The sequence below is a fragment of the Armigeres subalbatus genome, chromosome 3 (assembly GCF_024139115.2).
Source record: "Armigeres subalbatus isolate Guangzhou_Male chromosome 3, GZ_Asu_2, whole genome shotgun sequence".
Taxonomy (NCBI): Eukaryota; Metazoa; Arthropoda; class Insecta; order Diptera; family Culicidae; genus Armigeres; species Armigeres subalbatus.
In genome coordinates this window covers 339,824,676-339,849,115 of record NC_085141.1, presented here as the reverse complement: position 1 = coordinate 339,849,115, position 24,440 = coordinate 339,824,676, and the positions used below count along the sequence as shown (strand labels likewise).

Below are 24,440 nucleotides of genomic sequence, written 5' to 3'. Positions count from 1 at the left end.
CACTATTCAAATAACTTCATAATAGAAGTCCTTGGTTCTACATATTGTTCCGGAGTTGAGATCAATTGATCTACTAGTTCGACTATATCTGGTACAAAACCAAAAGCAACCAAGCACGTCCACATAAATCCCTATAAACGTAACGACTGATTGACTATTCAAATAGGTCAAATGCAGATTCTGGAGTTTAGAACATCTGGTCTACCTGATCAATAAAGACTGGTTCTAATTCGAAAACAACCCATCATGTCTACATCTTAGAGCCTTGGCGAATGATTCACGCCTGGTACCAGACTAAGACGTGCTGGGATTCTTGAATTCATATGGACTTGCTGGGTTGCTATAGGTTCGATACAAGGCATAGTTGACCTGATACACCAATTGAACTCAACTCCTGGACAATTTGGAGAACCTAGAACATCTGCGTTGTACTTCTTTGAATGATGAAGCATTCGCATGGGCTCTTAGGACATGACACGCTGGGTCGCTGTCGGTATGATATCCCAAACAACCAAAAGTACGGATAAGATGGAATGTTTTGGCTTAATCAGCTTACATTTTAAGTAATTTTTTGTTTGGCTGGAGCGCAAAAATAAACTTTGAAGTTCTGTTAAGGTGTTTGGAACCTGATGTGAACCAAGAGTGAGCTTAATGGTTCGGTTAGGAACAAATTCAAGTAAAATGTGAACTTTTGGTTGCTTGGGATTAGGCGTAGTTGACATGGTAGACAAATTGAACTCAACTCCTGGATAATTTGGAGAACCTAGAACATCTGCGTTGTACTTATTTGAATGATGAAGCATTCGCATGAGCTCTTAGGACTGATATGGACACGCTGGGTCGCTATCGGTTTGATATCAGGCGTTGTTTACCCGTCAAACCAACTCCCAGATAATTTGGAGAACTTTAATGGTGAAACATTCGCACGGGCTCTAGGGACTTATATGGACTTGTTGGATCACTGTTAGTTAATGCTTCAGGCACATAAAATTTTAATTTATTCAGAGCAACTTCACCACAATCTGCCAGATGTGTTGGAGGCCTTAAAAAAGTTTTTGTTACATTATTTGCACAAATCTCATACAATTGAATCAAATTGAATCGCTCTGTGCATACGGGCTGTTAAACAGACTATTAAATATTCAAATATGACCAGTTTCATATATCACTGCCCAAAATTACGCTTTTGGGCAACTTAGTTTTCTCAACCATAAAAAGAGGGGAGGGTTTGAATGTGCCTAAAAGTACAACTATTCCCCTTGATTTTAGTGAAAATTCCGAGTAAAAACCTCTAAAAACCTCAGAGATATATAGTTTTCAATATTAAAGCTTCGTCCTGGGCATTTACGGGTTAAACAGATTATTGAAAAGCCATTGGATGACTGTTTAGTATAGAAGATTTGTAACAGACGTGATTTTACTATTGGCATACTATCGTAAATTGTTATAATAAAAATCACAACTCTGCTCTAGGACTAAAAATAGTAAAACAATTGTTTCCATTAGTTTAGATATTTGTATAGGCTCTATATGGTCACTTAGGGTCAAATGAGTGCATCAAAAATGAATCATTCATCATTAAATATTATTCAGAGCAAAAAATGTACTGTGTCATAACGATTTTTATATAAATTACTTATTCTGGAAGTATTGCGGATATTCCGTAAGGCCTTTGAGGCCGCTCAATAGACACAATCATAAACAAATAAAATTCATTGCACTATCAATGGGGAAGGGTCGTTTGATTGAAACCCATTCGGCCAAAAGGGTCATTTGAAGAATGCCACTAGGCCGAACAAACCATTAGGCCGAAACCCATCTGGCCGAACGTCATTTGGCCGAAAGGGTTATTTGGTCGAAAGGTTCATTTGGCCGAATAGGATATTTGCCCAAATAGGACATTTTGCTAAATAGGATATTTGGCCAAATGGGACAAGAGCTTCTACCCCGTTTCAAATCAAACTCGCACTCGATTATCCGGAGTGTTAAAAAAAAATTCACGCCGGATAATCGAACCTTCCGGATAATCGAGCCATTTTTTGTTGTCTCTGAAAATTCAACTTTTGCTCAAATAATCTTTATTCTAGTTATATAAAATCTAATGAAATATCCCATTGATCCGTTCATGGGTTCTGACTACCTTTAGAGGTTTGTCATAATTTTGGTTGCTGAAGGCTTGGCGATTTATTTATTACGTTAGTACTTAACGTAAAGTTTTTTTTTCAGGATATTTTCAAGACATTAACGGGAGAAACTTTTGATGATTGATGCAAGTGTTTCGAATTTTCAACAGTGCTCATAAGTATTCGCCGAAATTTTTTGGAATTTTCACAGGAAATTGTTTAGAAGTTTGCCTGTGCCACCGGGCATGCATGCTTCGATTTTTTTCTCTTCGAGAATTTTCAGGAGAACAGAATTTCCTTGTTTTTTTTTAAGTTTCACAAAAACTGTTTCCAACGGAATTTCAACTGGATTTTTTTCGGATTTTTTTTGGAATTCCACGTGAATTTTTTTATGTTGTCCATTAGTAATTCTTCATAAATTCTACGAGAAAATCTTCAAAAGACGGAGGGTCTTTTGATTGAAAATCATTCGGTGGAAAGTCATTTGACCGAATAATACATTAAGCCGAATTCCATTTGTTCGATACGGTTATTATGTGGAAAACGGTTTGATGGTACGACCAAACTAGTTATTTGGCTGAAAAAAGCCATATGCTCTAACAGGTCGTTTAGTCGAATAGGCCTTTTCGTCGAAAATTCCATTTGACCGAAACTGTAGTTTTGCAGGAAGGGTAATTTGGCAGAAAATGTTATTCGGCTGATCGGATTATATGGCGAAAAACATCGACCCGTTCGGCCAAACGCCATTTTTGAACAAATGAGCTGTCGTAGTAAATATCTTTTTCGGCCAAATTATCAGTTCGGTCGTATGATTTTCACCCGTACGTCGCTTTCAGCCAAATGACATTTTTGGCCAAACCGTTTTCGACCTTATGCCACCTCGGATTGGCAGGAGGCCAAGCATTTTCGGTCAAACTTTTTTTTTTTTCGGCAGCTCGGGCAAACAACACATTCGGCCATATTTTCTTTTATGCCAAACGACCATCTAGGCCTTTTTGTCTTGATGACCTATTCGATTAGACGACTTTTCAGCTAAATGACTTGTTTGGCCGAATGACATTATCGGCCATATGTCTATTTCGGCCGTAAAACATTTGATTTCAACGTGAAATTCTGTGGATTTCAACGGGAAATCCTTGGAAATTTCCGCAGGTAATTCTTTGAGATTCCCAAAGGAAGTTCTTTATAATTTACCCGGGAAATTTCTGTAATTTGCACCTCGTGGACTTCGTTGCCGTGTGGTTAGTGGCGTCAGTCGTATAAGCGTATTTGCAAGCCATGGAATGTGAGTTTGATTCCCGCCCTAGTAGGGAGAAAACATTTCGTGAAGTGGAAAACGCTCCGCTGATTCACTGAGTGCTGTGTGAATGTCCTGTCCGTTGTCTAATGCTAAGTGTTAAGTATTCAGTCTGAGCGACCTCTGGTCAAAGCCGGTGATCCTGTCTTCCTTTCTTTTAAATTCTACAAAAAGATCTTCCAAATTTTTAAGGAAATTTAGTCAGAATTTCAACGGTAGTATTTTCGAGATATCGAAGGAAATTCTTCAGAATTTCCAATGAAAGTTCTTCTTCTTACTGGCATTACATCCCCACACTGAGACAAAGCCGCCTCGCAGCTTAGTGTTCATTAAGCACTTCCATTTACCATTTTTGCATTCGTATATCATGAGGCTAAGACGATGATAATTTTATGCCCAGGGAAGTCGAGACAATTTCCAATCCGAAAATTGCCTAGACCGGCACCGGGAATCGAACCCAGCCACCCTCAGCATGGTCTTGCTTTGTAGCCGCACGGCTAAGGAGGGTCCTATGAAAGTTCTTAGTTTTACGAATAGCTTTTTCGATTTTTCAACGAAAAATTGTATGAAATTTTCAAGAAAAATAGCTTTTTTCACGAGAAATCCTTTGGAGTTTCAACGGGATTGCCATAAACTGTCGGCGGCGACGACGGCGCACACCTGTAACCACCGTGTGGTCTTCCGGGAAATCTGGAGGATCTCAAAAAATGAAAACTTCTAAATTTTATCAAAGCACCAAAGTTTTTTCATATTGGATACGTTACGGATACTCAAAGATAATATTTCTATTTTTGTTAGATGGGTAAAAATATTACTCCGGATAATCGAGTCCTTTTATCCGGTTAATCGAGCCCCGGATAATCGAGCCTCCGGTTAATCGAGCCTCCGGATGATCGAGTCCGGCCTGTAACAAAACAATTGAAATTGTTTGTCAACGTTTCTGTCTCTGGATTGCGATGTTCCCATAAGGCTTAGAAATCAATATGAAATTATTGCTGTTCCAGAGAAAACTTTCCTCTTTCCGGTTCAATTTTCAAACTACCGCAGCTGTCACTTCATAATTTTTCTCTGCTGTTTGGCATGGCATTCTTCGATGACAATGCCAAATAATAAATTTTTGCTTCAGTGTATTGAACATATTCAGACTTGCGGTAGAACTTTGACAGTTGCGGAATCCACAAAATGGAAAATTTTAAAGAGATCCGCAATAGATCATTACTTTTCAAAATGAAAACATATTTCCCGAAAACTCCACTTCCTTCACTTCCACTCGAATTTCAGATCAAATCCATCATGAAATAGACAAATATGACAGACCCTTTGGGAAGACATTAATCCATGGCTACTAAGATGCTATTAAGAATGTTGTACACAGTCAATTCACCCCTTGTTAATTTATGGCTAGCGTGAAAACCCGGATAGATATAAGTCACAAAGAGAGTGATAGCTGATGCGCAGAAAAACATGAATAAATTTTTTTTTGTTTTTGGAAAGTCTTTGAAAATTCTTTTGGTCGAATGTAAGAAATTTCCTCAGCAAGTTATTCGGAATCTTTTCGGGTAACTTTAGACATTTGCTCGGCAAATTCTATGGGAATTTTTCGGCATCCCTTGGGACAATTCTTCGGAGATTCTTTGGCAAATTCTTCGGAATTTTTCTTTGGCCAATTCTTTGGAATTTTCTCGTTATTCTCTTCGGAAAAATTCTTTGGGATTGCCTCAGTAAATTCTTAGAAATCTAATCGATAAAATTTTCTGGATTTCTTTGGCAAATCCTTCGGCATTTCCTCGACCAATTTTTCGAAATTTCCTAAATTATTTCTTCGGAATTTTGTCGGCATATTTTTTGGAATCTCCTCGGTATATTCTTCGGATTTGATTTAAATTTCCTCGGCAAAATCTTTGGAATTTTTTGACAAATAATTCAGAATTTTATTTGGCAATTCCACAAGACAATTATTGAAATTTTGTAGGGAAATTTCTCGGAGATTCTTTGATAAAATCTTTGGGGTTTCTTAGGAAAATTCTTGTAAACAAGAGAATCAAAGAAATCTTTTCTTCAAAATCTCTGAATTTCTTAGGCAAATTCTCATGAATACCCGCGGGAAAATTTTCGATATTTTCTTCGAAATGCTGCTGGTAAACCTTCGTTATTTCGTGGGGAAATTTTCCAGAAATTCTTCGGAAAAATCTACGGAATTTTCTCGAGAAACTCTTTGGAAAATCCTTTGGTAAATTCTACCCTTAGTAAATTCCCTTAGTAAATTCTTTAAGACATCTCGAAATTATTCAAAATTTAATTGGTGTTCTTAAAATTATGCTTGAAAGTACTCCATTTAGAATGTGGATTTTCTTATGATTTTTTAAAGTGATTTTTTCAAAATGGGTTGTTTACGTTTTTTTCCAAATATTAGCAATTTTCATTGGCAGCTTTCATTGTGTGTACACTGTACAGATTGCTACCACTCGGGATAGCTCGGGTGGCATAAAGCAAAGAGTCAAACACTGAACGTTCAACTCGACAATTTTCCCTGTTTGACCGACTATACTGATGTCGTATACGAACGTATGAGAAAATATGAGCCTCCCTTCTCTCGCCTTCGGAAAAAATCTTTTCCCCCAGGACACGCTTTTCCTTTTTTTGACTCCGTCCAAGAACACAGGTCTACGAAAAGTTTTCTCCTTTTACCAAAACTCGGAAGCGTGATTGGAGATTCGAAACGTACGGGCCGGGACGCGCCGTTCGTCTTGTCGTAGGTACACCGAACGAATCGAAGAGCCAATGAATGCAAGCTATTTTTCATTAAGTTTTGAAAAATTCAATCTCATTTCAGGACTTTTTAATGAAATTTCTTGATGGTTGGTTTTTCTTTGGGGTGGTCGTTCATGCCGGGACCGGGGCCGTATTCCGAGGGGAGCTCGAAGGTGACGTTGTTAAGTTTTGTTTTCGATTCCATGATTTTCTGGAAACAGTCGCGTTCTGTTTGGTTGGAACACAGCGATCCGGAATTGTTTCGTCCGCTTGGCATTGTGATTGGGAGTGCGACGGGAATGGGGGCGGAAATCGATTGGAAGTTCAAGTCATTTCTTCCGTTGTTATTACTGCCACCGGGAGAAAGTTGTAATAATGATATCTGACTTGGAATTAACTGATCAAAAGTTATTGGAAGCGGAAGAGATGAAATGATAAACAAAAATAATTTGTAACTTTTTGTTGATTGTTCTCTCTGAAAAACAAGGAATTTGCACCAAAAATTAATCTGCAAAAAAAGGGCGTGATTGGAGAAGTTGGTTGAATAAAAAAAAAAGTTACAAGCTTGAATATCTTTCTAACTTTATATTCAAGCACCATAAGGTGCGAATCAGAAGGGTAGCTATGAGCCATGTGAAAGATTGTCTCCTTTTTCAAGGAGGAAAACTTTTCACGGGAGGTGGGTGTACAAATCGGGTTATACTTTAACGAAATGGAAATTCACCCAATGCTTTCAAGCAGTTTGTTTTAGTTGGCAACCTTAAAGAACTTCGTTTGTTTTTGAATGTATCGAGCTTGTCCTTTTTCGGCATCACAGCCATGTTTATCGATTATTACTTTTAAAACACCAATACTCGAGTTCTTCTTGGCTGCTAATAGGATTCGTGTTCATAATCAAGAAACTGAAATAATATCGTTGAACTTCCATCCAAGAAACTTTCACAATTTAATGACAACTCTTCTTGAGAAAAAAAATCCAAGTGCCACCTCATTCATACAGGAAAAGAAAAGAGCACAATCCCAAGCAAACATAACGACATTTTCACAGGAAAGAAAAAGCGCGTAACGAGAGCACATTCCCGAAGCAAGTACCCCTGAACCTGAACGTCTGAATGACTAAGGAATGGCAAACATTCACACAAAACCTGAAGTAGAGCAACCAGGAAGCACTACTTGCTCACTCTGGCGCGCTTTAATATCAGATAATTTTATGCAGATAAGTGTTCGTTGTCGCCGTCGTCGTCGTCGTCGCATCCAGAGTCCGCGGCATCCTCAGGGACCCGCTCTGGTTCGGCAATGTGACGGACGACGGTAGTAAACGAAGTAAATTCATTAGTGGGTCCTCTCTGGTTCTACAAAGAGTGAAACAAGAACTCGGACGTGGCTGGTTCAGCAGGACAGGACAACGGGAAGCTCGAGAACGCTTCGCCAAGAAATACGGGCCGCCGCCGCCGTCGTCTTCGCTTTCGCCGTCACCATCCGACGCGGTTGAATGTTTTAATAGTAATTTAATTTCTGGGTCCTCGCCCGTCAGAGACCGACTTTGATCTCAATTAGTTGGGATCTGTGCGCCGCTATTCACAGGCAAAGGTGTCAGTTTAACTCGTTTAGTTTTTAATGGCTGCAAATATTGCATCTGAGCGCCCTTTTGCTGGCAAAAACCGTCGCAAAATTGCAACGAGTCGCCATCCTTTCGGATAGTTACCAAGTGCGGTGAGAATGATTAAGACGCGAAAACGGGAATCCCATTACGGACTCGGAGCGCAATTAAAGCATCCAATTTTTAGAGGGTAATTAGAAATGCGGCGAATGCGCTGACGGGGATCATTCGTAAATTGGCGGATAAGTGGATCATAAAAATCAATTCTAAAGTTGATTTCCAAATTTTACGATGGTAACGCCTTCCTCTTTCATTATCGCTTCCATGGAAACTGAGATGACTCGCAGCCGACCGTTTATGTGAATATTCATAATCAGAAATATATAACTCACCTTTTGAAACATGACAAAGCCCCAATCCAATGATGAGCACCGTTCTCCACCAGATTTCCATCGTGTTCAATCGTCCTGAGTAAAAAGTCTGCTTATCTGTTTCGGACAGGTGGCGGCGGCAGCAGCGTACCAAACCGCACCATTTACCAGACACGTTCGGAAATTCAAAGATCACTCCCCAATTTCGCACCTTCTTTTTTCTTTGGATTCTTCTCCCACTATCGCTTCATTCTTCCTTTTGTAATTCACCTCTCTCGCACTTGATTCTATATCGAGTTTAATTCTCCTCACTTCTCACGTTGCCGCCTGGCTGATCACGGACCACGCTTGATTCACCTAATAATTATCACCATTATGTTGGCAGCCGTCCAGAATAAATAAAGACCACGCTCCACCATCGCACCATGTGTGTCAGGCGAACTCCGTTGCGTTGGGCACTCGATCAATTCTCCCCGTTTTTCTCTCTCCTTCCCACCGTCTTCGTTCTGATACACTTACTTTCGATTCACTTTGTATTCCACTTTCTGCGTCAAAAATCGTGAATTACCAACACGATTTCCGCTCTTCACTACACATGTTTCGGCTTATGGATACCCGAAAAAAAGAGGAATTCAAGCGAGTGTTATTTAATTGTCGGTGCCTATTGTCGGTGTGTATCGTTTTGAATCGGAATAAATTTGTTTACTTCTTGCGGGGTCTTGCGCTGCAGCAATCGACCGTCCGTTCCGTTCCCAGTGGATTTTCACTTTTATCGTTTGCTTGTTATTTTTGATGTTTGAAGAGCACTCTTCAGGCAACGCCAGGGTTTCAACTGGTTCGCGTCATCGCCGCCGTCGGGGTTGCAAGTGGTTGGGTATCGCTTTTGGCAGTGGTTATTGCTGTGAACAACAAGAAGAGAACAACAAAAAGAGTATGAATAGTGGGGCAATGAAAAAAACAAATATTTTAAACATTCGCACAGAGGCTATTAAAATAATAATTTGAATGTAGAGTATGGTCATGAGTGGATGTTTCTCCGTTACTGAGCGATCAGCGCAATCGAGAATTCTCGGTACTTATTCAAAAGGACGTATGTGATTTTGTAAACAAAGATTCAAACGTCGATTTGTCCAATCTGATGGCACTCCCACGCAAACCAACACCACCAACAGGTAGCCGAAGCCTCCCCCTATCTGTCTACGGTGATGGTTTGCGTGGGAGGGCTATCAGACCGGACAAATCGACGTTTCAATCTTTGTTTACAAAATCACATACGTCCTTTTGAATAAGTACCCGAGAATTGTCTGAAATAAATTGTTTCTTAGGTGAGAACAATCGCTTAGCTTAACTTAAACTGACTGTACATATCAATGGTTGCTACTTCGTGATTGATCAGAACTGGTGTAATCTGAGCTAAGATCCAAGTGAATAGAAGTTGGGATTCATCACCTATTCTCGAAGTACACACTTCAGCAGCTCGCAAATCTGGATAAATAACGGCGTAAGCCAAATCCTAACAGTCCATTGGGAAAGGAAGGAAATGTGTGTAGTTATTGTTGCTACTAGGGACCGAGAATACCTCTGCATCTCGACTAATGCTACGGAAAGGAAGTTGTGTATGCTGGGAAGATAAACTGAAGCAAAGACCGAAAATTCACTCTCCTTCTTAGCCTTCTTCTTCTTCATCTTCTTGTTCAATGGCTCTACAACAGGAACTTGCCCTGCTTGTTCTATTACCATTTCCACAGTAATTGATTGAAAGCTTTTCTATGTCCGCCAATTGCATGAGTAAGTTAAGTAGTTTGCGTGCCAAGTGCAATGGATACATTATGCCCAGGGAATCGAGTATGTTTCCCACCCAAAAACATCCTGGACCGGACCGAGAAACGAACTTTTTATAGCCTTGGAGACCCATAGTGTTATACACCAATCGGCTTAGCTTTACGAGCTGAACAAATGTCAGCCTGTCCGTGTGTATGTATGAGTGTATGTGTGTGCACAAAAGCTAAGAAGAACGTTGGACAACTTTTCATGTAGTAATCCTTAACCGAATTTCTTGCCAGTTTAATTTCATAGGGGCGAACCATATTAGCGTTGGTATATTGGATAGCTGCGAGCAAGGCAGTATCACTACTCGGTGAATTAAATTGAGTTTTTTTAAGTAGAAACGGGCCTGGAATTGAAACAACGAACCCCTACTTGTTAGACAGACGCAATAGTCACTAGACGACGACTAGGCCTGACTCTAACTGACTGACTGACTGACTGACTGACTGACTGACTGGCTGACTGACTGACTGACTGACTGACTGACTGACTGACTGACTGACTGGCTGACTGACTGACTGGCTGGCTGACTGACTGACTGACTGACTGGCTGACTGGCTGACTGACTGACTGACTGGCTGACTGACTGACTGGCTGGCTGACTGACTGACTGGCTGACTGGCTGACTGACTGACTGACTGACTGACTGACTGGCTGGCTGACTGACTGACTGGCTGACTGACTGACTGGCTGGCTGACTGACTGACTGGCTGACTGCCTGGCTGTCTGGCTGACTGACCGACTGTGACTGGCTGACTGGGTGACTGACTGACCGGCTGACTGACTGGCTGACTGACTGACTGGCTGGCTGACTGACTGACTGGCTAACTGGCTAACTGACTGACTGACTGACTGACTGACTGGCTGGATGGCTGACTGACTGACTGGGTGACTGACTGACTGGCTGACTGTTCTGACTGACTGACTGGCTGACTGGCTGACTGACTGACTGACTGGCTGACTGACTGACTGGCTGGCTGACTGACTGACTTGCTGACTGGCTGACTGACTGACTGACTGACTGACTGACTGGCTGGCTGTCTGACTGACTTGCTGACTGACTGACTGGCTGGCTGACTGACTGACTGACTGTCTGGCTGACTGACCGACTGGCTGACTGGCTGACTGGGTGACTGACTGACTGGCTGACTGACTGGCTGACTGACTGGCTGGCTGACTGACCGACTGGCTGACTGGCTGACTGGGTGACTAACTGACTGGCTGACTGACTGACTGACTGGCTGACTGACTGACTGGCTGGCTGACTGACTGACTGACTGGCTGACTGGCTGACTGACTGACTGACTGACTGACTGGCTGACTGACTGACTGGCTGGCTGACTGACTGACTGGCTGACTGGCTGAATGACTGACTGACTGACTGGCTAACTGACAGGTTGGCTGGCTGACTGACGCCGGGAAAACGCAGTTAGGCGAAAAGGAGAAGTCCTGGACTGGACCGGACATGATCTTGCTTTGTAGCAGCGCATCTTGCCACAAGGCTAAAGAAAGACCCAACTTCCAACTAAATGTATAATGCGAATTCCTTCGAGTTTTCCCTCTGAAATGATTTCAGAATTACATGTAATATATGTTTAGAACATCGGAATTTTTTTTCCAAATTCAGCATAAACTTTTTTTCTCAACAACTTTATTAGGATTTTTTGTTGAGAATTCGTCCATATGAAAATCAAAACATAACATCGAAAATTCATTCGAGAATTTATCCAAACAATCCTCCAGGGATTTAAACCTGATATTTCTTTTAGAATTGCTTCATTAAATCCCCCAGGAGGAACTTCCGGAGGAATTCCCGGAGGAACTTCCGGAGGAATTCCCGGAGGAACTTCCGGAGGAATTCCCGGAGGAATTCCCGGAGGAATTTCCGGAGGAACTTCCGGAGGAATTCCCGGAGGAACTTCCGGAGGAATTCCCAGAGGAATTCCCGGAGGAATTCCCAGAGGAATTCCCGGAGGAACTTCCGGAGGAATTCCCGGAGGAACTTCCGGAGAAATTCCCGGAGGAACTTCCGGAGGAATTCCCGGAGGAACTTCCGGAGGAATTCCCGGAGCAACTTCCGAGGAACTTCCGGAGGAATTCGCGGAGGAACGCCAGGAGGACCTTCCCGAGGAACGACCGGAGGAATATCCGGAGGAATTCCCGGAGGAACTTCCGGAGGAACTTCCGGAGGAATTCCCGGAGGAACTTCCGGAGGAATTCCCGGAGGAACTTCCGGAGGAATTCCCGGAGGAACTTCCGAGGGATTTGCTGGAGGAACTTCCGAACGAATTCCTGGAGGAACTTCTTGAGGAATTCGGAGGAACTTCCGGAGGAATTCCCGGAGGAACTTCCGGAGGAATTCGGAGGAACTTCCGGAGGATTCGGAGGAACTTCCGGAGGAATTCCCGGAGGAACTTCCGGAGGAATTCGGAGGAACTTCCGGAGGAATTCCCGGAGGAACTTCCGGAGGAATTCGGAGGAACTTCCGGAGGAACTTCCGGAGGAATTCGGAGGAACTTCCGGAGGAATTTCCGGAGGAACTTCGGAGGAATTCCGGAGGAACTTCCGGAGGAATTTCCGGAGGAACTTCCGAGGAATTCCGGAGGAACTTCCGGAGGAATTTCGGAGGAACTTCCGGAGGAATTCGGAGGAACTTCCGGAGGAATTCCCGGAGGAACTTCCGGAGGAATTCGGAGGAACTTCCGGAGGAATTCCCGGAGGAACTTCCGGAGGAATTCGGAGGAACTTCCGGAGGAATTCCCGGAGGAACTTCCGGAGGAATTCCCGGAGGAACTTCCGGAGGAATTGGAGGAACTTCCGGAGGAATTCCGGAGGAACTTCGGAGGAATTCCCGGAGGAACTTCCGGAGGAATTCCCGGAGGAACTTCCGAGGAATTCTGGAGGAACTTCCGGAGGAATTCGGAGGAACTTCGGAGGAATTCCGGAGGAACTTCCGGAGGAATTCGGAGGAACTTCCGGAGGAATTCCCGGAGGAACTTCCGGAGGAATTCCTGAGGAACTTCCGGAGGAATTCCTGAGGAACTTCCGGAGGAATTCCCGGAGGAACTTCCGGAGGAATTCCGGAGGAATTCGGAGGAATTCCCGGAGGAACTTCCGGAGGAATTCTGGAGGAACTTCCGGAGGAATTCCCGGAGGAACTTCCGGAGGAATTCCGGAGGAACTTCCGGAGGAATTCCTGGAGGAACTTCCGGAGGAATTCCCGGAGGAACTTCCGGAGGAATTCGGAGGAACTTCCGGAGGAATTCCCGGAGGAACTTCCGGAGGAATTCGGAGGAACTTCCGGAGGAATTCCCGGAGGAACTTCGGAGGAATTTCGGAGGAACTTCCGGAGGAATTCCCGGAGGAACTTCGGAGGAATTCGGAGGAACTTCCGGAGGAATTCCCGGAGGAACTTCCGGAGGAATTCCCGGAGGAACTTCCGGAGGAATTCGGAGGAACTTCCGGAGGAATTCCCGGAGGAACTTCGGAGGAATTCGGAGGAACTTCCGGAGGAATTCGGAGGAACTTCCGGAGGAATTCCCGGAGGAACTTCCGGAGGAATTCCCGGAGGAACTTCCGGAGGAATTCCCGGAGGAACTTCCGGAGGAATTCTGGAGGAACTTCGGAGGAATTCCCGGAGGAACTTCCGGAGGAATTCCCGGAGGAACTTCCGGAGGAATTCGGAGGAACTTCCGGAGGAATTCCTGGAGGAACTTCCGGAGGAATTCGGAGGAACTTCCGGAGGAATTCCCGGAGGAACTTCCGGAGGAATTTCGGAGGAACTTCCGGAGGAATTCCCGGAGGAACTTCCGGAGGAATTCGGAGGAACTTCCGGAGGAATTCGGAGGAACTTCCGGAGGAATTCCGGAGGAACTTCCGGAGGAATTCCCGAGGAACTTCCGGAGGAATTGGAGGAACTTCGGAGGAATTCCCGGAGGAACTTCCGGAGGAATTCCCGGAGGAACTTCCGGAGGAATTCGGAGGAACTTCCGGAGGAATTAACGGAGGAACTTCCGGAGGAATTCCCGGAGGAACTTCCGGAGGAATTCCCGGAGGAACTTCCGGAGGAATTTCCGGAGGAACTTCCGGAGGAATTCCCGGAGGAACTTCCGGAGGAATTCCCGGAGGAACTTCCGGAGGAATTCCCGGAGGAACTTCCGGAGGAATTCCCGGAGGTGCTTCCGCGAGCACCGAGGGCTACACTCCCTGCCGAATCGCCGGAGGACCGTTCGGAGGAATTCCCGGAGGAACTTCCGGAGGAATTCCCGGAGGAACTTCCGGAGGAATTCCCGGAGGAACTTCCGGAGGAATTCCCGGAGGAACTTCCGGAGGAATTCCCGGAGGAACTTCCGGAGGAATTCAGGGAGGAACTTCCGGAGGAATTCCCGGAGAAACTTCCGGAGGAATTCCCGGAGGAACTTCCGGAGGAATTCCTGGAGGAACTTCCGGAGGAATTCTGGAGGAACTTCCGGAGGAATTCCCGGAGGAACTTCCGGAGGAATTCCCGGAGGAACTTCCGGAGGAATTCCCGGAGGAACTTCCGGAGGAATTCCCGGAGGAACTTCCGGAGGAATTCCCGGAGGAACTTCCGGAGGAATTGCCGGAGGAACTTCCGGAGGAATTCCCGGAGGAACTTCCGGAGGAACTTCCGGAGGAATTCCCGGAGGAACTTCCGGAGGAATTCCCGGAGGAACTTCCGGAGGAATTCCCGGAGGAACTTCCGGAGGAATTCCCGGAGGAACTTCCGGAGGAATTCCCGGAGGAACTTCCGGAGGAATTCCTGGAGGAGCTTCCGGAGGAATTCCGGAGGAACTTCCGGAGGAATTCCGGAGGAACTTCCGGAGGAATTCCCGGAGGAACTTCCGGAGGAATTCGGAGGAACTTCCGGAGGAATTCGGAGGAACTTCCGGAGGAATTCCCGGAGGAACTTGCGGAGGAATTGGCGGTGGAACGTTCGGAGGAATTCCCGGAGGAACTTCCGGAGGAATTTCCGGAGGAACTTCCGGAGGAATTCCCGGAGGAACTTCCGGAGGAATTCCCGGAGGAACTTCCGGAGGAATTCCCGGAGGAACTTCCGGAGGAATTCCCGGAGGAACTTCCGGAGGAATTCCGGAGGAACTTCGGAGGAATTCGGAGGAACTTCCGGAGGAATTCCCGGAGGAACTTCCGGAGGAATTCGGAGGAATTTCCGGAGGAATTCCCGGAGGAACTTCGGAGGAATTCGGAGGAACTTCCGGAGGAATTCCCGGAGGAACTTCCGGAGGAATTCGGAGGAACTTCCGGAGGAATTCCCGGAGGAACTTCCGGAGGAATTCGGAGGAACTTCCGGAGGAATTGGAGGAACTTCCGGAGGAATTCCCGGAGGAACTTCCGGAGGAATTTGGAGGAACTTCCGGAGGAATTCCCGGAGGAACTTCCGGAGGAATTCGGAGGAACTTCCGGAGGAATTCCTGGAGGAACTTCGGAGGAATTCGGAGGAACTTCCGGAGGAATTCGGAGGAACTTCCGGAGGAATTCTGGAGGAACTTCCGGAGGAATTCCCGGAGGAACTTCCGGAGGAATTCGGAGGAGCTTCCGGAGGAATTCCCCAAGGAACTTCCGGAAGATTTCACGGAGGAACTTCCAGAAGAATGCACGGAGGAACTTCCGGAGAAATTCCCAGAGGAACTTTCGGAGGAATTCCTGGAGGAAGTTCCGAATAAATTCTCGGAGGAATTCCCGGATAAACTCCCGGAGGAACTTCCGGAGAAATTCCCGGAGGAACTTACGGAGGAATTCGGAGGAACTTCCGGAGGAATTCGGAGGAACTTCCGGAGGAATTCGGAGGAACTTCCGGAGGAATTCCCGGAGGAACTTCCGGAGGAATTCGGAGGAACTTCCGGAGCAATTCCCGGAGGAACTTCCGGAGGAATTCCCGGAGGAACTTCCGGAGGAATTCCCGGAGGAACTTCCGGAGGAATTCCCGGAGGAACTTCCGGAGGAATTCCCGGAGGAACTTCCGGAGGAATTCCTGGAGGAACTTCCGGAGGAACTTCCGGAGGAACTTCCGGAGGAACTTCCGGAGGAACTTCCGGAGGAACTTCCGGAGGAACTTCCGGAGGAACTTCCGGAGGAACTTCCGGAGGAACTTCCGGAGGAACTTCCGGAGGAACTTCCGGAGGAACTTGCGGAGGAACTTCCGGAGGAACTTCCGGAGGAACTTCCGGAGGAACTTCCGGAGGAATTCCCGGAGGAACTTCCGGAGGAATTCCCGGAGGAACTTCCGGAGGAACTTCCGGAGGAGCTTCTGGAGGAACTTCCGGAGGAACTTCCGGAAGAATTCCCGGAGGAACTTCCGGAGGAATTCCAAAAAACGTTTTTCGCCATAAGCATTTTTTCCAAAGTCTCAAAACAGTTGATTTTTTTCAAAAAAATATTCTCAACGTTTCATGAATTTTGATTTTTTTAGCATCAGAACATGATGAAAAAAATATTTCCTCCTTGTGAGAAAAAAATAAAGTTTTGATTAATTTTGAGCAACCCTTTGAAGAAAATGTCATTTGACCGATGGCGACAAACATCCAGAAGAGACATTCGACCGGTAACTGGAAATTTTACCGAAAAAGTTTTTCGCCCTAAGAGGTCATTTGGCTGGAAATGCCGTTTGGCCAACAAAGTCGTTTAACCGAATAGATCAATTGGGCGAAAATGCCGTTTGGTATAGATGGTCGTTTGGCAGAAAGAGACATTTGGCCGGAATATGTCTTTTCTGCAAACTAACCATTTCGGCCAAAGTGCATTTTCGGCCAATTGAGCTATAATCGGCCAAGCATTTTTTTTTTCAGACAAAGAAACTGTTCGACCAGAAGACATTCTCGGTCAAATAACTGTAGACTAGATGGGTTCCGGCCAAATAATTTGATCGGTCAAAAGGACAAACAATTTTCGGCCTTATGGCCTTCGGTCAAATGGCTTTTTGCCAAACCACGTTTCTCCGTTCAAAAACTCTATTTCAAAGAGAAGTTCTTTGGAATTCAACGGAAAATCCTTCGAAATTTGCACTCAAAGCTTTTCTTAGCATTTAAGGAGAGCTTGTCGAAATTTCAATGGGAAATTGTATGGTATTATCAAGGATTTCACCAAAAATTCTGCGGGCTTCTTCAAATCTGAATCGGCGTGGAAAATATAGTTCAATGGCGCGTTCTTTCACAGTTCTGTAACGGTTGTCTTATACACCTCGTCTTGTTTTCTGTAGTTTGCTAGTTTGTTACGTTTCAAGGGATCCTAATCTTTTTTTTTTGCAACATCTGCTAGAGTACAGATGCTGTCATGTAGAATGTAGAAAATTGTGATCTACCAAATTCAATATGAGTGACATTGACCGATTTAGAAGTACATACTTCATAACGGAAATCAACTCAGCTTGTCCATCCATGCCCCTAAAGCCCTTGAGTATTGCATTTGTTTGAAGGAGATGTTCTAGGATCTCCAAACTGTGCTGGAATTCAGATCAATTGGTGTACAATTCTTTATTTGTACTCCAAGTTTTCTTTTAAATATGGCTTTAATGTGAATTTTCCAATACTATTTGCTGTGTTTAAATAAGTGATGTGTTTACTCGTTGCTTTTTCACATTTCTGTAATGCATTGACGAGTAACACTCGATGTTCGTTACTTAAAAGTAACTTAAAAGACGCGCAACCAACTATTTTCGATAAAAGACTACCCATAGCCGTTTAAAATTTAAATACAAACACACATCAAATTGACTCATCATTTCCACCCACTCAAACCATTCATTACTCGGAATAGAAACCATCTCGTAAAATCCCATAAAAACCATACCTCAAATTTAACCAATAAAATAAACATTCACTGACGGTTTTCTCGGTTCGGTATACGATTCCACCGCAACTTAACCGCAACCACCGAACAGCGATCATGCTCCTTCGCCTCCTCCGCAACAACCGATTCAAAAACGCATCAACATCGAAGCTTATGAGTAAATTATGTTTATTTATGTTAAAAACACACATTTACCTACAACGTGCCCTTCCAAGCCTCGCCGACCCCGTCCCAATCAGCAGTCGTTCGTCATCGCTCCGCGCAAGCAGCCCGGGCTCGAATCGATGTCTCTACTCTCGTCGAAGTCGAACAAAAGGCCATTAACCCTTTTATTTCTTTATTTGTTCATTCTCCGAGTCCCATATCGCGATGCGCGCTTCCGATGCTGATGACACGGCGAGGGCGCGACACGGCGAAGGGCGGCGCATGATGCATATGTGTGCGCCCGCCTGACTGATATGCTGCACCACCGCACCGCCCGGCAGCAACCGAAAGCAAAGCAGCGTGCATTCAAGGCAATAACAAGGCAGCCCTATCGAACGTATACGTAATGTAGGGAAAATGGATAGTGGATGTTGTTTGCTGCTCCATTCAAAACCCGTCATCTCAATCAAAACTCGAGTTTTCGTCGTCGCGCCGCCCCCGCAGCATTACACCGAGCGTCAGCAGCAGCAGCACTAGAGCACTCCACGGAGACTCACTTCTAGCACGGCCGGAGATGACGGGCATAACAAGCTACAATAATAATAACAATAATAGAACATGCAATGAATTCATCTAATGTTATCAAATAAACCACCACCGGGGCAACGGCGCGCGAGATCGGGAGGAAACCCAAGCACACTGGAAGCCAAGTCTGGCTGGATGCTGAGCCACGATTTTTCTACCTCGGTCTAACTAACTACCGGCAATATTTCAGTTGGGTTTTCAACTACATATTCGTGAAAGGGTTTGTTGCCTTCGCGGACTGGAGGATGGTGACGGAAGCGTGCGGGGATTGAATTTTCGGTGAGCGGTTTTTACAGATGTAGGACTTTTTGTGATGCGGTTCCTCCGTTGATCGACGAGATGTTTACGAGAAAAATATGACTGAAAAGGTGCCTTAAGATGTTTTTTCACAAAGACCATGAATTTTATTATTATTTCCTTCTTTTAGCATTGCCATGTTGGGATTCTTGTAGAGACATAGAAAAGAAAAATCTGGAACTGATATGATCTCGTTTTTCTCGGTCTTCTTTAGCCGTGCGATAAGATGCGCGACTACAAAGCAAAACCATGGCTGGGTTCGATTCCCGGTCCGGTCTGGTAAATTTTCGGGATGGAAATATTCTCGACTTTCCTGAGCATAAAAGTATCATCATGTTAGCCTCATAGTATACGAATGTAAAAATGGTAACTTGGCTTAGCAACCTCGCAGTTAATAACTTTTGCAGTCCTGAATGAACATCAAGCTGCGAGGTGGCAATGTCCCAGTGGGGGATGTAATGTAAATGAGAAGAAGATGATCTCGTTTAGTCCCGAGGTGAGCCAGCCAAGGGCTGAAAGCCTCTTTAATAAAGACATAAAAAAAAATCTCGTTTAGAATGAAACTTATTTTGAAAGCAATAACAAAGGAATCTGATAATTTGAGGACTTTTTAATAAACTTTTATATAAGTCAAAAATGAACAAACAATGAAAGAAAATTATTGATATCTTTTAGTGAAATGTCTTCACCTATCATAATAAAGACGAGTTTAGTACTATACCATTTAATTACCACGAAGTCGAGTCAGGTACTAGACATTGAAGACGGCCTTACAGTTGAAGTCGTAATACGAAAAGATTACAACGTGGTAGAATTAAGTGGTCTTTGTTGTTGGCATAACATCTCCAACGAACATTACACCTTGCAGCTTGGTGTCTCTTCACGTGGAAATTTGAATAATAATCCACGGGAAATTCGAACAAATTTTCGTGAGGAATTTGAATGTAGGTATGTCTGCACAGATAGAAAAAATGTTGATTTGAAGAGGAGGGTCGCAAATATTCTCAGGGAGGTGGCCTTCCTTAAGAAGTTCCAAAAGGAAGGCTGAGTCCTGAGATCACAAAAACTATTAGTAAGAAACCGAAATCGGATGTTATGAAGATGTTAATCAAGAGGCACTACGCCAAACAAGAAAGGTTGAACTCGGAGTGCTACAACCTACATCTGATGTGCGCCTCTCCCGAGGAATCAAATCGTGTGCAGGAGCTCTTGCAGAAGCGTGGGTTTGAGTATTTCACCCATGACAAAACAAGCGACAAACCCTACCGGGTGGTCGTACGCGGTCTCTCACAAGCTTTGGTGGATAGACTGAAAAAGGACCACAATTTCATCGCTCAAGCCGTGTATATTATCAAGCGGAAAGAGGAAGGTGCTGCACAGGAGGAGCCTTTCTACCTGATCCATTTCTCAAAGGGACACACAACCCTCAAGATGCTCCGAGACGTCAAACCCATCGGTCAAATCCTCGTCGCTACCTCGGAGACCTACCGGAACAAGCGTTACAAGATGTTACGCAGTGTACCAATTGCCTGCACCACGGACACGGCACAAGAAACTGCCCCCTCGAAAGAAACGTCTGCTAAACGGTGTGCTAACTGCGGTGGTCCACACCGGACACCAGACCGTAGATGCAAAAGCGCGCCGAATACCAACGGATTCGGCAACAAACCACTACCTCTCATCAGCCCTGTTGTCGCACGACTAGGGCCCCAACTGTGCCTGCTTTGAGCGCTGAAAATTTTCCTGCATTACTGAAAACCTCGGCTTCCGCCAGAATACCTGACTTCGACGGCTCCCAACGTGTAGGATCGCACACCAGTGGGAAGTAACAAGCCGCTGTACAGTTCAGCTGAGTTGGGGACTATTTTCACTGATTTTCAACATATCCCGATTTATCGTAGCTGGGGATTTAAATGCTCGACACTCTTTGTGGCAGAATAGGAAAACAATGAAAACGGCTTCTTCGTTGCAGACCATCTTTGGAGCATGCAATATGCGACTTTCCGGATGATCCAACTTTCCTCTCCCCGGCTGGAAACACTTGACTATCGATATTTGACACATTCTTCGGACAGGTCCACCGGAGCACAAATTTTTCAAACTCAATTTTTGACATTATCTTTGTGTTTCCCATATTTTCCAATACCTAAATCATCAAATAAAATATTTGGTATGATAATATTTTAGCTTAAAATAAGTTTTTGACCAACAATTAGTATAATTGACAGTAATGAAGAGTGACAGGTTTTAAGACATATTTTCCCAAATTGACTGTAATTTGGGTTTTGATGCATCAATTTGCACTCTGTTCTCACCGATTCAAAGATGAAAAAGTATAGAATCAGTACCCTATGTAAAATCTGATTTAAAATTGTAAGAAATATGAATTTTGACAAGGTAAAATCTTTCATAAAAAAGCGTTGTAACGTCACGAAAAATGGACTGTTTTAAATTTTCTGTGAAGTACATATAAGCATCGAATTTAAAATTTCGTATGCTCTTTGTACTCGAAAAAAGTTTTGTTTTGGTGGTAATAGACATGAAATCGGTGGTAAATAGCATGAGTTTCACCTAGGTGAAGTTTGCGTTGTAGCGTCACGGAAAAATATTCATCATAAAGCCTATGGGGCTTGTAAGATATCCGGACAAATTGGCTCAATTCGTGTTTATAGATACAGATTGAACATATCAACATAAATACAAAATACGAGAAAGGCAAAAACGAATTTTTAATCAATATGACATAGGGTGAAGTAGTATTTCGACGATGTCACCCATTTCCGCCAGTATTTGCAGGACAAGTGAAAAATCTGTTTGCTCACAGTACAAACATCACCGTCGGACCGGACGTATCACTGGCGCTCTCTGATTGTCCCCCACTTTTTAACGGTCACTTGCTTTTGCGGGCGATCACTCCTGCCAAATGGGTTAGCTCCGATGCAATGTTGATACACGTAGGTTGGTGGCTGAGCTATGAAAACTTCGCGAGCCATTATGAGGTTGGCGGCAGTGTTCTATGATTTTTCATCATGGCGTCGTGGGGAGCAAATTTGAATTATTTTCTATGGGGTGACACGTCGGTAAATAAATGAATAAATAAAAAAGCGATATATCTCCTGTTATAGCTAATAAAACCATCGAAAATCTTTATTTTCGGGGTTATACGAGAAACTGGCCAAATTAGAAACATGGCCTAAATAGTTACCCTACATGTAGAAGCGTGAACGACTACTTCGATATAATGAAACTAATCAATAAATAAACTGTCGTAATTCATCTAATTTAGGTCTATTTAATGATGAACTTATATTTATGAAAAAATAACTTAAAAAGGACTATTCTGCAATCTCAATGAGGTCCTTCGGTCTCCCCGTGTAGAAATATTTATTCTAAAATATCGCGCACACGAACATACACTGAGCCCAAACATCATCTTCCAAACGAAAAAATTGTCATTCTCGTTATCTTCATAACGCGTCCTTCTGCTTTCGTATGACAAAATCAACCGCATTATTCATCAGTAGATTATCGTAACAAAATCATCTGCTATGCAGATGATTTGCTTTTGCTTTGAAGATGCACTGTCATCCAATTTTCGGGTGCCTGAAAAGCGAATGAATGTCATCTCGTAAGCGAATGCAGTTTGGTTCGATCGCGCCCCTTAACGATTATCATCCGCTTTTGGTATATTTTCGTATACGAATTTCAAGACACTTGCCGGTATTGCTGACAGAAGTGTTGATACTCTGCCGCCATTGGCTTTTTTCTCAGTGAATATAGAACCCCGATGAGAACGCAAGTTTTTCCAACTCGTCAATAAAATCTGAGCACCAGGAACAAAGCTCACGTAAAAATCTCGAAAATGGTAAGTTTTTAGTGAAAATAAATTGAGAATAAATATTCTAATAAAAGAATATTATGTAAACTCTTTGCAAACTTTTCGTTTACAGCGAAATGTATTCCAGTCTACGAATTCAACGGTGTGGGTTGTCTGTTATGCAGAGAATGCGACGCATCAGGATTTCACAGGATTTGAAAACGGGATCCAGGATACCCTATTACCCTGCCGATGGAGGCGACCGGGAATTAAAAAACAGAACACTAAAGTAATGGTGCCCCATGAAGACGGATCAAAATATTTAACAAACGCCAATTTGGTGCCAAAAACTACCTGAAGGTATTGTTGATCGTCGGTACAGTGCAGCTAAACCACGATATCAAATAAATCGATACGTGATCCCTGCTTATCCCGTCAATTTATAAAAATGTCCAGTCCTAAAATCCGTGTTCGTCAAATTTTTTTGTGTACATAAGGAGCTACGGATATACGAATAATATAAGGAAAAGATGTAGAACCTTTTTAAACATTATCGTTAACAATAAAAATATATGCTGTTGCTGTTTACTCTTTACCTTGATATCATTCTCTTTGTATAAACTATAAACATCGAAAAAGGAACCGATCGAGAAATTGATCGCTATTTCGACACGAATTTGAAATCCTTCTTGAATGCTTTCATTTTTTACCTGTTTTCTACTCATTCGGAAGTTGTTTAAAATTGCATACGCTTTTCCTATACTAATCGTTTTATATTTGGATTTCGTTAAAGGGCATGAGCAATACATTTCTCATTCATTGTTGAAAGGATATTTTGGTTCAGTGTACATGATCAACTAGACCTCGGCCAGGTTTTTGAAATTTGTTCTGCCGAAAGAAATACTGCCCGCAGAGGTCCAAAGGTACCAGTTTAGTTAGGATCAGTACTATGCAACCATCAATGTGAAATTTTCTTGGTGTAGAAGTCAGGCGTTGCGATTGTATCCATAGCCTCCCGGGGCTAAAAAACCTCAAATCGCATTGAGAGTGACTATGCGCGTTCATGCGTTTGATACCAAATGAAATGTGACAAACCTAAAAAAAATCTTCAACGATGAGGTTGATAAACAATGTACTTATCAGGTAACTAATGTTAGATTTCTTGAGGTATATATATATCTTGTGTTTCACGTGGAATAGACAATCAGAACTAGTTCTGCTATTGCAGTTACTTTCAAGAAATTTGGCGTTTGAAAACCCAAGCATCAAAGCGAGCGTTCGGAATATAAAGTTTAATTGTACACACTTGCTTCTACTATTATAATAAAATTTTAGATTTCAAATGCATTTTTAATTAAATTTTCAATTTTAGTTATGCCGCAATTTTGACATAAGACCAAACACTGTGTATTATGCTCGAACGATCAGCTTTTTGTTTCTACTCGTTTAAATCTTACAAAGAAGCCTAAATATGGGTTCCAGTTTGCAAATTTGGGCATTGGAATTAACGCTCCGTGCCATTGATCAAAACCAGGATTTCACCTAATACATGATCGAACATTATATCTTTTTCATTTTGGTACAATACCATACACTACGGATTGAAAACTCATGTTAAAATTGATTTCAAAGTGGTATACTTTTTCATGACGTTTTAACGCTTTGGAAAACCTGTTTTTGGAGCACCTCGCGTTGTACCGTCACGAAATGTTCATGTCGAATAAAACGAACTTAGTCCATATTTTAGGCATATTACCCCATATGGTCATCCATTATCCTCATATATTTAAAAGGTGTTCGGAAG

General features: G+C 43.4%; 1 protein-coding gene across 3 annotated transcripts in view; it reads right to left on the bottom strand.

The window, feature by feature from the left end:
* The window catches only part of LOC134225836 (protein sax-3), a 979,605-nt gene that overhangs the window by 712,327 nt on the left and 242,838 nt on the right, over window positions 1–24,440 (bottom strand). For all 3 annotated transcript variants that reach the window (XM_062706210.1, XM_062706209.1, XM_062706211.1), the window contains one exon: window positions 8,164–9,041. In XM_062706210.1, the coding sequence (XP_062562194.1) occupies window positions 8,164–8,224 (61 nt within the window). In that variant the 5' untranslated portion in view covers window positions 8,225–9,041. The remainder of the gene's footprint in view (window positions 1–8,163; window positions 9,042–24,440) is intronic.